Source organism: Entelurus aequoreus, linkage group LG15 (genome assembly GCF_033978785.1).
Source record: "Entelurus aequoreus isolate RoL-2023_Sb linkage group LG15, RoL_Eaeq_v1.1, whole genome shotgun sequence".
Taxonomy (NCBI): domain Eukaryota; kingdom Metazoa; phylum Chordata; class Actinopteri; order Syngnathiformes; family Syngnathidae; genus Entelurus; species Entelurus aequoreus.
This window is the reverse complement of record NC_084745.1, coordinates 8010009-8022638: the sequence shown is the minus strand read 5'-3', so window position 1 is coordinate 8022638 and position 12630 is coordinate 8010009. Positions and strand designations below refer to the sequence as shown.

General features: G+C 36.4%; 1 protein-coding gene across 2 annotated transcripts in view; it reads left to right on the top strand.

Moving 5' to 3' along the window:
- LOC133630371 (uncharacterized) overlaps positions 1-7862 on the top strand; it is a 12754-nt gene extending 4892 nt beyond the window's left edge. Inside the window, exons 4-8 of one of the 2 annotated variants that reach the window (XR_009821239.1) lie at positions 1621-1765; positions 2401-2549; positions 4907-5043; positions 5218-5342; positions 7439-7574. Coding sequence is in view for 1 of the 2 variants with exons in the window: in XM_062021943.1 (XP_061877927.1) it covers positions 1621-1765; positions 2401-2549; positions 4907-5043; positions 7439-7593 (586 nt within the window). In the remaining variant the exon portion in view is untranslated. Of the gene's footprint in view, positions 1-1620; positions 1766-2400; positions 2550-4906; positions 5044-5217; positions 5343-7438 lie in introns of both variants that reach the window. The other variant, XM_062021943.1, reaches the window with a different exon arrangement.
- Positions 7863-12630: the final 4768 nt, after the last annotated feature.

Genomic DNA, 12630 nt, shown 5'->3' with positions numbered 1-12630 from the left:
ACGTACCTTTTTTCGCTCTGACCGTAACTTAGGTACAAGCTGGCTCATTGGATTCCACATTTTCTCCTTTTTCTATTGTGGATCACGGATTTGTATTTTAAACCACCTCGGATACTATATCCTCTTGAAAATGAGAGTCGAGAACGCAAAATGGACATTCACAGTGACTTTTATCTCCACGACAATACATCGGTGAAGCACTTTAGCTACGGAGCTAACGTGATAGCATCGTGCTTAACTGCATATATAAACAGAAGAAATAAGCCCCTGACTGGAAGGATAGACAGAAGATCAACAATACTATTACTACTATTAAACCCTGGATCTGTAACTACCCAGTTAATGCTGTGCCGCCTGGCGAAGCCTAGCAATGCTGTTGCTAACGACGTCATTGAAGCTAACTTAGCTACGGGACCTCGACAGAGCTATGCTAAAAACATTAGCTCTCCACCTACGCCAGCCAGCCCTCATCTGCTCATCAACACCCGTGCTCACTTGCGTTCCAGCGATCGACGGCGCGACGAAGGACTTCACCCCGATCGTAGATGCGGTCGGGTGCTAGCGTCGGATAGCGCGTCTGCTATCCAACTCAAAGTCCTCCTGGTTGTGTTGCTGCAGCCAGCCGCTAATACACCGATCCCACCTACAGCTTTCTTCTTTGCAGTCTCCGTTGTTCATTAAACAAATTGCAAAAGATTCACCAACACAGATGTCCAGAATACTGTGGAATTTTGAGATGAAAACAGAGCTTTTTGTATTGGGACACAATGGTGTCCCAATACTTCCGTTCACTCCGTGACGTCATCATACCGAGACGTTTTCAACCGGATATTTCCCGGGAAATTTAAAATTGCACTTTATAAGTTAACCCGGCCGTATTGGCATGTGTTGCAATGTTAAGATTTCATCATTGATATATAAACTATCAGACTGCGTGGTCGGTAGTAGTGGCTTTCAGTAGGCCTTTAATATTTGCTTACATGTCCCTTGGCAAGGTTCACTGCAATAAGGCGCTTTTGGTAGCCTGGTTGAATTTTTGACCACTCCTCTTGACAAAATTGGTGCAGTTCAGCTAAATTTGTTGGTTTACTGACATGGACTTGTTTCTTCAGCATTGTCCACACGTTTAAGTCAGGGCTTTGGGAAGTCCATTCTAAAACCTTCATTCTAGCCTGATTCAGCCATTCCTTTACCACTTTTGAGGTGTGTTTGTGGTCATTGTCCTGGTGGAACACCCAACTGTGCCCAAGACCCAACCTCCGGGCTGATGATTTTAGCTTGTCCTGAAGAATTTGGGGGTAATCCTCCTTTTTCATTGTCCCATTTAAAGCACCAGTTCCATTGGCAGCAAAACAGGCCCAGAGCTTAATACTACCACCACCATGCTTGACGGTAGGCCTGGTGTTCCTGGGATTAAAGGCCTCACCTTTTCTCCTCCAAACATATTGCTGGGTGTTGTGGCCAAACAGCTCAGTTTTGGTTTCATCTGACCACAGAACTTTCCTCCAGAAGGTCTTACCTTTGTCCACGTGATGTCAGATGCAATAGTGTAACAGAGTAATGGTGTAATTGTGTAATTGTGCAATTGAATAATAGTGGTGGTGATTGTCCCGTGTGAAGGTTGGTGTCTGTGGCCTTGGCCTTCCTCCTGGTGGTGGTCTTCAGCAGCTACCTGCTGGTCTTCTTCTCCTGCTACACGCTCCACGCGTACGGCGCGTGGCTGCAGAAACACCACGCCATAGACCTGTGGCTTTTACGTGTCTTGGTAAGTACTTTACACACCTAACTGCAATACTAGCAACAACACTGTATGTACTCTACACTCATGATACACACCATATTTCGGTGAAACCTCGATTTACGAACCTCTGTTTGTCAACGTTTCGATATGCAAGCTTTTAGATGGAGTCCAATGTGCTTCATTCATTCATTTGATGTCACGCCTGCTGGCAAAAAGCACAATAGACTACTTGTCACTGCTCAGTGTGTGTACCTTTTCTGTCTTTTTAACCCTTTGACAAGATATTCAACTAAATGTATATAAATATATACCGCCAGATATTTAAGTAAATTTATATATATGTATATATATAAAAATAAATAAATAAATAAATTAAAATAAAATAAAAAAATAAATAAATAAATAAATAAATTAAAAAAAAAAAAAAAAAAAAAAAAAAATTAAATATAATATACATATATATATATATATATATATATATATATATATATATATATATATATATATATATATATATATATATATATATATATATATATATATACTGACAGATATTTAAGTAAATGTATATAAAGACTGATATACATATACAAGCTGTACGCTGACTACTTTGAACCAGATGTGGTTGTACTTCCTGTCCATGACCTTGGTTCTTCTAGGCCCAGAATGGTATTTCTATTTACGCCACTTGGACCACCATCGCCACGCTCCTCAACTTGGCCATCGTCCTCAACGTCTACGCCAAACTCTCCCTAACCCACGCCGCCACCGTCTCACTGGCTATTCTGGCAGTACTCTTGTGTGTGTGGTAAGTGTCTTACTCTACACTGGTGTGTGTGTGTGTGTGTGGTGTGTTACTGTACACTGATGTGTGTGTGTGGTAAGTGTCTTACTCTACACTGGTGTGTGTGTGTGTGTGTGTGTGTGTGTGTGTGTGTGTGTGTGTGTGTGTGTGTGTGTGTGTGAGTGGTAAGTGTGTGGTGTGTTACTGTACACTGATGTGTGTGAGTGGTAAGTGTGTGTGTGTGTGGTGTGTTACTGTACACTGATGTGTGTCCGTGTGTGTGTGTGTGTGTGGTAAGTGTCTCACTGTACACTGGTGTGTGTGTGTGTGTTTGTGTGTGTGGTAAGTGTGTTACTGTACACCGATGCGTGTAAGTGTGTGTGTGTTACTGTACAGGGGTGTGTGTGTGTGTGTGTTTGTCTGTGTGTGTAACTGTATACTGATGTAAATGTGTGGTAAGTGTGTTACTGTACACTGATGTGTGGGTGTGGTAATTGTGTTACTGTATGTGTGTGCGTGTGTGTGTGCGTGTGTGTGTGGTAATTTTGTTACTGTACAGGGATGTGTGTGTGGTAAGTGTGTTACTGTACACTGGTGTGTGTGTGTGTGTGTGTGTGTGTGTGTGTGGGAAGTGTTACTCTATACTGGTGTGTGTGTGTGTGTGTGTGTGTGTGTGTGTGTGTGTGTGTGTGTGTGTGTGTGTGTGTGTGTGTGTGTGTGTGTGTAACTGTATACTGATGTATACGTGTGGTAAGTGTGTTACTGTACACTGATGTGTGGGTGTGGTAATTGTGTTACTGTGTGGGTGTGGGTGTGTGTGGGTGTGTGTGTTCACATGTGTGTGTGTGTGGTAATTGTGTTACTATACACTGATGTGTGTGTGTGTGTGTGTGTGTGGGTGGTAAGTGTGTGTGTGTGGTGTGTTACTGTACACTGATGTGTGTCCGTGTGTGTGTGTGTGTGTGGTAAGTGTCTCACTGTACACTGGTGTGTGTGTGTGTGTGTGTGTGTGTGTGTGTGTGTGTGTGTGTGTGTGTGTGTGTGTGTGTGTGTGTGTAACTGAATACTCATGTTTATGTGTGGTAAGTGTGTTACTGTACACTGATGTGTGGGTGTGGTAATTGTGTTACTGTGTGTGTGTGGTAATTGTGTTACTGTACAGGGATGTGTGTGTGGTAAGTGTGTTACTGTACACTGGTGTGTGTGTGTGTGGGAAGTGTTACTCTATACTGGTGTGTGTGTGTGTGTGTGTGTGTGTGTGTGTTTTGTGTGTGTGTGTGTGTGTGTGTGTGTGTGTGTGTGTGTGTGTAACTGTATACTGATGTATACGTGTGGTAAGTGTGTTACTGTACACTGATGTGTGGGTGTGGTAATTGTGTTACTGTGTGGGTGTGGGTGTGTGTGGGTGTGTGTGTTCACATGTGTGTGTGTGTGGTAATTGTGTTACTATACACTGATGTGTGTGTGTGTGTGTGTGTGTGTGTGTGGGTGGTAAGTGTGTGTGTGTGGTGTGTTACTGTACACTGATGTGTGTCCGTGTGTGTGTGTGTGTGGAAAGTGTCTCACTGTACACTGGTGTGTGTGTGTGTGTGTGTGTGTGTGTGTGTGTGTGTGTGTGTGTGTGTGTGTGTGTGTGTGTGTGTGTGTGTAACTGAATACTCATGTTTATGTGTGGTAAGTGTGTTACTGTACACTGATGTGTGGGTGTGGTAATTGTGTTACTGTGTGTGTGTGTAACTGTATACTGATGTATATGTGTGGTAAGTGTGTTACTGTACACTGATGTGTGGGTGTGGTAATTGTGTTACTGTGTGTGTGTGGTAATTGTGTTACTGTACAGGGATGTGTGTGTGGTAAGTGTGTTACTGTACACTGGTGTGTGTGTGTGTGGGAAGTGTTACTCTATACTGGTGTGTGTGTGTGTGTGTGTGTGTGTGTGTGTGTGTGTGTGTGTGTGTGTGTGTGTGTGTGTGTGTGTGTGTGTAACTGTATACTGATGTATACGTGTGGTAAGTGTGTTACTGTACACTGATGTGTTACTGTGTGGGTGTGGGTGTGTGTGTGTGTGTTCACGTGTGTGTGTTACTATACACTGATGTGTGTGTGTGTGTGTGTGTGTGTGTTTGTGTGGTAAGTGTGTTACTGTACAGGGATGTGTGTGTGGTAAGTGTGTTACTGTACAGGGATGTGTGTGTGGTGTGTGTGTGAGCGTTACTGTACACTGGTGTGTGTGTGTGTGTGTGTGTGTGTGTGTGTGTGGGTGGTAAGTGTTACTGTACACTGATGTGCGTGTGTGGTAAGTGTTACTCTATAATGATGTGTGTGTGTTGCTGTACACTGATGTGTGTGTAAGTGTAGTTATGACAGGTGTGTGACGGCAGGTTCGTAGCAGAGATGTTGTTGCTGGAGCAACACGTGAGATACATCCTGACCGTCTACCCTGTGGTCATCTGGGCGCTGACAGGCTCCATCACCAACAACTACACTGCAGCTCCAACACCCAATGGAATATTTGTTGGTGAGAACTTGGATTGGTATTCAATCTTGGATGTGGCTTGTGGGCTCCATAAATGAAGTTATTATTATTGAATATGTTTAAAATAACAAATGAGACAGTTTTGACAATCACACAATCTGTCATTATTCACCTAAATGAGATTAGATTGATGTCACCTTTCTCTTTACTTCCTAGTGCAAGCTAAAGGTTAGCTCCTCAACGTAGCATAACAATACCCACAACACTACGTGTTACTGATGTAAGGGGGAAGATATAAACATCCCATCAGTCTTTATCCTAGTGAGAGCAGACATTGTACAGTAAGTGATTGTTTTATTATGTTTGTACAACTTGTTTAGCACTTAGCAATACTGCTACATGATGCTTAGTGTTTGACTAAAGCCGCATCTGTTTACTTGCAGCGTGTGTATAAAACCTTGATGGAGGTTTTAGTTCAATGTTTTTAGAGCGCTTTGTAGGCGGAATAGAGTGACTACCACTAGCTCCATTGTTAGCTGACTTTTACTAGCATTTATTTACGATTTAGAGTGCATACAAAAACATTTAAACATGTGTTCTTGTTTTACGTAAGGATTTCAAATGACAGACCACGTTCCAGAAAAAGTGCACTTCCCCTTTAAACGCCCTACTTTAAAAGTCAGGGACACATCTGTTTGGAACTTTAAATTAAGGGTCCTTGAACGCACCACAAATATGAAATACAAAAGTGAAACTTAAAAACAATTTTTGTACAGACACACAAATTAGTGCACGGACATGTGGATCTGATCTCACACACACACACACACACACACACACACAAACTGAGATACAGACACACAAATTGGTACACGGCCATGTGGATCTGATTACACACACAAATTGAGATACAGACACACAAATTAGTATGTGGACATGTGGGTCTGATTACACACACACACACACACACACACACACACACACACACACACACACACACACACACACACACACACACACACACACACACACAAATTGAGATACAGACACACAAATTAGTACACGGACATGTGGATGTGAATATACACACACACACTGGGATACAGACACACAAATGAATACATGGGCATGTGGATCTGATTACACACACAAATTGAGATACAGACACACAAATTAGTACACGGACATGTGGATGTGAATATACACACACACACTGACATACAGACACACAAATGAATACATGGGCATGTGGATCTGATTACACACACAAATTGAGATACAGACACACAAATTAGTATACACACATGTGGATCTAATTACACACACAAATTGAGATACTCACACACAAATTAGTACACGGACATGTGGATGTGAATATACACACACACACTGAGATACAGACACACAAATGAATACATGGGCATGTGGATCTGATCTGATTACACACACAAATTGAGATACAGACACACAAATGAGTACATGGAAATGTGGATCTGATTACACACACAAATTGAGATAGGGACACACCAATTAGTACACGGACATGTGGATCTAATTACACACACAAATTAAGATACAGACACACAAATTAGTACACAAACATGTGGATCTGATTACACACACAAATTGAGATACAGACACACAAATTAGTACACGGACATGTGGATCTGATAACACACACAAATTGAGATACAGACACACAAATTAGTACACGGACATGTGGTCTGATTACACACACAAATTAATACACGCACATGTGGATCTGATTACACACACAAATTGAGATACAGACACACAAATTAATACACGCACATGTGGATGTGATTACACACACAAATTGAGATACAGACACACAAATTAGTACACGCACATGTGGATCTGATTACACACATGCATAAATTAAGATACAGACACACAAATTAGTACACAGACATGTGGCTCTGATTATACACACACACACACAAATTGAGATACAGACACACAAATTAGTACACAGGCATGTGGATGTGATTACACACACAAATTGAGATACAGACACACAAATTAGTACACAGACATGTGGATGTGATTACACACACACACACACACACAAATTGAGATACAGACACACAAATTAGTACACAGACATGTGGCTGTGATTACACACACACACACACACACACACACACACACACACACACACACACACACACACACACATTGAGATACAGACACACATATTAGTACACAAACATGTGGCTGTGATTACACACACAAATTGAGATAGTTTTGCTGCAATAAAACTTCCATAGTAGTTTCACATTCCTAACTTGATTCTAACAATATTATTATTGAACCTGACGTCCCAACTCTTCTGGCCTCCACCGGGGGGCGTCAGAGTCATGCTGCAGCAGTGCGCCTTGTTTGCTCGCTGACCTTGTTTCCTTTCCACGTCCAGCGGTTCTGTTGGCGCTGGCCTGCGTCATGTTCGTGGCGCGCGTTGCCGTGACGATTTGGCGCCACGTCAACAGGCCGCTCTACAGGATGGAGGCGGGAGAGCTCCCGTGTCCCATGGACATAGCGCGGAGGCAGAGAAACATTTTGCTCAAGTGACGACATCTTGTTTTGGCACATGCAGAGGGAATATTGTAAATAAAAGCTTTGTCAGAAAATGTCACAATTTATTTGAGGTATCATTTTTATATTAGAGCTTTATGGACTCAACTTTTGATGGAATGTTTCACTTTACACGGAGGGACATCAACATGACACTTCTGTAGAGTATTTAGCAACTTCACTGTGACAGTATGTGTGCATGGAAATAAAACATGTACTGTGCCTTATGGCCTTCCTATTATTCTTATTAAACTCACCCAACGTGATGTGTCTGTTTTAATTTGAACACTCATCCACCCAGCCATCTTCTTTCGCTTATCCAAAGTCAGGTCGCGGGGGCAGCAGCCAAAGCAGAGACTTCCCTCTCCACAGCTACTTCATCCAGCTCCTACCGGGGGACCTGGAGGCATTCCCAGGCCAGCTGAGAGACATAGTCTCACCACCAACATTTTTCATATTTTGCAACATGTTGCATATTTTGCAACATGTGGAATATTTTGCAACATGTAGATTATTTTGCAACATGTTGAATATTTTGCAACATGTTGAAAATGTTGCAACATGTTGAATATTTTGCAACATGTTGAATATTTTGCAACATGCTCAATATTATGGAACATGCTGAATATTTTGCAACATGTTGAATATTTTGCAACATGTTGAAAATTTTACAACATGTTGTAAATTTTGCAACATGTTGAATATTTTGCAACATGTTGAAAATGTTGCAACATGTTGAAAATGTTGCAACATGCTGAATACTTTGGAACATGTTGATTATTTTGCAACATGTTGTATATTTTGCAACATGTTGAACATTTTGCAACATGTTGAAGATTTTACAACACGTTGAATATTTTGCAACATGTTGATTATTTTGCAACACGTTGAATATTTTGCAACATGTTGAATATTTTGCAACATGTTGAATATTTTGCAACACGTTGAATATTTTGCAACATATTGAATATTTTGCAACATATTGAATATTTTACAACATGTTGAATATTTTGGAACACATTAAATATTTTGCAACACTGAATATTTTGCAACACATTGAATATTTTGCAACATGTTAAATATTTTTTGCAACATATTGAATATTTTGCAACATGTTAAATATTTTGCAACATATTGAATATTTTGCAACATGTTGAATATTTTGCAACATGTAGATTATTTTGCAACATGTTGAATATTTTGCAACATGTTGAAAATGTTGCAACATGTTGAATATTTTGCAACATGTTGAATATTTTGCAACATGCTCAATATTATGGAACATGCTGAATATTTTGCAACATGTTGAATATTTTGCAACATGTTGAAAATTTTACAACATGTTGTAAATTTTGCAACATGTTGAATATTTTGCAACATGTTGAAAATGTTGCAACATGTTGAAAATGTTGCAACATGCTGAATACTTTGGAACATGTTGATTATTTTGCAACATGTTGTATATTTTGCAACATGTTGAACATTTTGCAACATGTTGAAGATTTTACAACACGTTGAATATTTTGCAACATGTTGATTATTTTGCAACACGTTGAATATTTTGCAACATGTTGAATATTTTGCAACATGTTGAATATTTTGCAACACGTTGAATATTTTGCAACATATTGAATATTTTGCAACATATTGAATATTTTACAACATGTTGAATATTTTGGAACACATTAAATATTTTGCAACACTGAATATTTTGCAACACATTGAATATTTTGCAACATGTTAAATATTTTTTGCAACATATTGAATATTTTGCAACATGTTAAATATTTTGCAACATATTGAATATTTTGCAACATGTTGAATATTTTGCAACATGTAGATTATTTTGCAACATGTTGAATATTTTGCAACATGTTGAAAATGTTGCAACATGTTGAATATTTTGCAACATGTTGAATATTTTGCAACATGCTCAATATTATGGAACATGCTGAATATTTTGCAACATGTTGAATATTTTGCAACATGTTGAAAATTTTACAACATGTTGTAAATTTTGCAACATGTTGAATATTTTGTAACATGTTGAAAATGTTGCAACATGTTGAAAATGTTGCAACATGCTGAATACTTTGGAACATGTTGATTATTTTGCAACATGTTGTATATTTTGCAACATGTTGAACATTTTGCAACATGTTGAAGATTTTACAACACGTTGAATATTTTGCAACATGTTGATTATTTTGCAACACGTTGAATATTTTGCAACATGTTGAATATTTTGCAACATGTTGAATATTTTGCAACACGTTGAATATTTTGCAACATATTGAATATTTTGCAACATATTGAATATTTTACAACATGTTGAATATTTTGGAACACATTAAATATTTTGCAACACTGAATATTTTGCAACACATTGAATATTTTGCAACATGTTAAATATTTTTTGCAACATATTGAATATTTTGCAACATGTTAAATATTTTGCAACATATTGAATATTTTGCAACATGTTGAATATTTTGCAACATGTAGATTATTTTGCAACATGTTGAATATTTTGCAACATGTTGAAAATGTTGCAACATGTTGAATATTTTGCAACATGTTGAAAATGTTGCAACATGTTGAATATTTTGCAACAAGTTAAATGTTGCAACATGCTAAATACTTTGGAACATGTTGATTATTTTGCAACATGTTGAATATTTTGCAACATGTTGAATATTTTGCAACATGTTGAATATTTTAGAACACGTTGAATATTTTGTAACATGTTGAATATTTTACAACATGTTGAATATTTTGCAACATGTAGATTATTTTGCAACATGTTGAATATTTTGCAACACATTCAATATTTTACAACATGTTGAAAATGTTGCAACATGTTGAATATTTTGCAACATGTTGAATATTTTGCAACATGTAGATTATTTTGCAACATGTTGAATATTTTGCAACATGTTGAAAATGTTGCAACATGTTGAAAATGTTGCAACATGCTGAATACTTTGGAACATGTTGATTATTTTGCAACATGTTGTATATTTTGCAACATGTTGAATATTTTGCAACACGTTGAATATTTTGCAACACGTTGAATATTTTGCAACATGTTGAATATTTTGCAACACGTTGAATATTTTGCAACATATTGAATATTTTGCAACACGTTGAATATTTTGCAACATATTGAATATTTTACATCATGTTGAATATTTTGGAACACATTAAATATTTTGCAACACTGAATATTTTGCAACACATTGAATATTTTGCAACATGTTAAATGTTTTGCAACATATTGAATATTTTGCAACATTTTGAATATTTTGCAACAGGTTGAATATTTTGCAACATGTTGAATATTTTGCAACATGTTGAATATTTTGGAACACATTAAATATTTTGCAACATGTTGAATATTTTGGAACACATTAAATATTTTGCAACACTGAATATTTTGCAACACATTGAATATTTTGCAACATGTTAAATGTTTTGCAACATATTGAATATTTTGCAACATATTGAATATTTTGCAACATGTTGAATATTTTGCAACAGGTTGAATATTTTGCAACATGTTGAATATTTTGCAACATGTTGAATATTTTGGAACACATTAAATATTTTGCAACATGTTGAATATTTTGGAACACATTAAATATTTTGCAACACTGAATATTTTGCAACACATTGAATATTTTGCAACATGTTAAATGTTTTGCAACATATTGAATATTTTGCAACATGTTGAATATTTTGCAACAGGTTGAATATTTTGCAACATGTTGAATATTTTGGAACACGTTGAATATTTTGGAACATGTTGATTATTTTGCAACACATTGAATATTTTACAACATGTTGAATATTTTGCAACATGTTGAATATTTTGCAACAAATTGAATATTTTACAACATGTTGAATATTTTGGAACACATTAAATATTTTGCAACTCTGGAGATTTTGCAACACATTGAATATTTAGCAACATGTTAAATATTTTGCAACATATTGAATATTTTGCAACATGTTGAATATTTTGCAACACGTTGAAAATTTTACAACATGTTAAATATTTTTATGTTGAATATTTTGCAACATGTTGAATATTGTGCAACATGTTGAATATTTTAAAACACGTTGAATATTTTGCAACATGTTGATTATTTTGCAACATGTTGAAAATTTTGCAACACATTGAATATTTTACAACATGTTGAATATTTTGCAACATGTTGAATATTTTACAACATGTTGAATATTTTGCAACACGTTGAATATTTTGCAACAAATTGAATATTTTACAACATGTTGAATATTTTACAACACGTTGAATATTTTGGAACACATTAAATATTTTGCAACACTGAATATTTTGCAACACATTGAATATTTTGCAACATGTTAAATATTTTGCAACATATTGAATATTTTGCAACATGTTGAATATTTTGCAACATGTTGAATATTTTGCAACACGTTGAATATTTTACATGTTGAATATTTTGCAACACGTTGAATATTTTACATGTTGAATATTGTGGAACACATTGAATATTTTGCAACACATTGAACATTTTACAACATGTTGAATATTTTACAACATGTTGAATATTTTGCAACAAATTGAATATTTTACAACATGTTGAATATTTTGGAACACATTAAATATTTTGCAACACTGAATATTTTGCAACACATTGAATATTTTACAACATGTTGAATATTTTGCAACATGTTAAATATTTTGCAACACGTTGAATATTTTGCAACAAATTGAATATTTTACAACATGTTGAATATTTTGCAACATGTTAAATATTTTGCAACACGTTGAATGTTTTGCAACAAATTGAATATTTTACAACATGTTGAATATTTTGCAACACATTGAATATTTTGCAACATGTTAAATATTTTGCAACATATTGAATATTTTGCAACATGTTGAATATTTTGCAACATGTTGAATATTTTGCACCATGTTGAATATTTTGCAACAAATTGAATATTTTACAACATTTTGAATATTTTGGAACACATTAAACATTT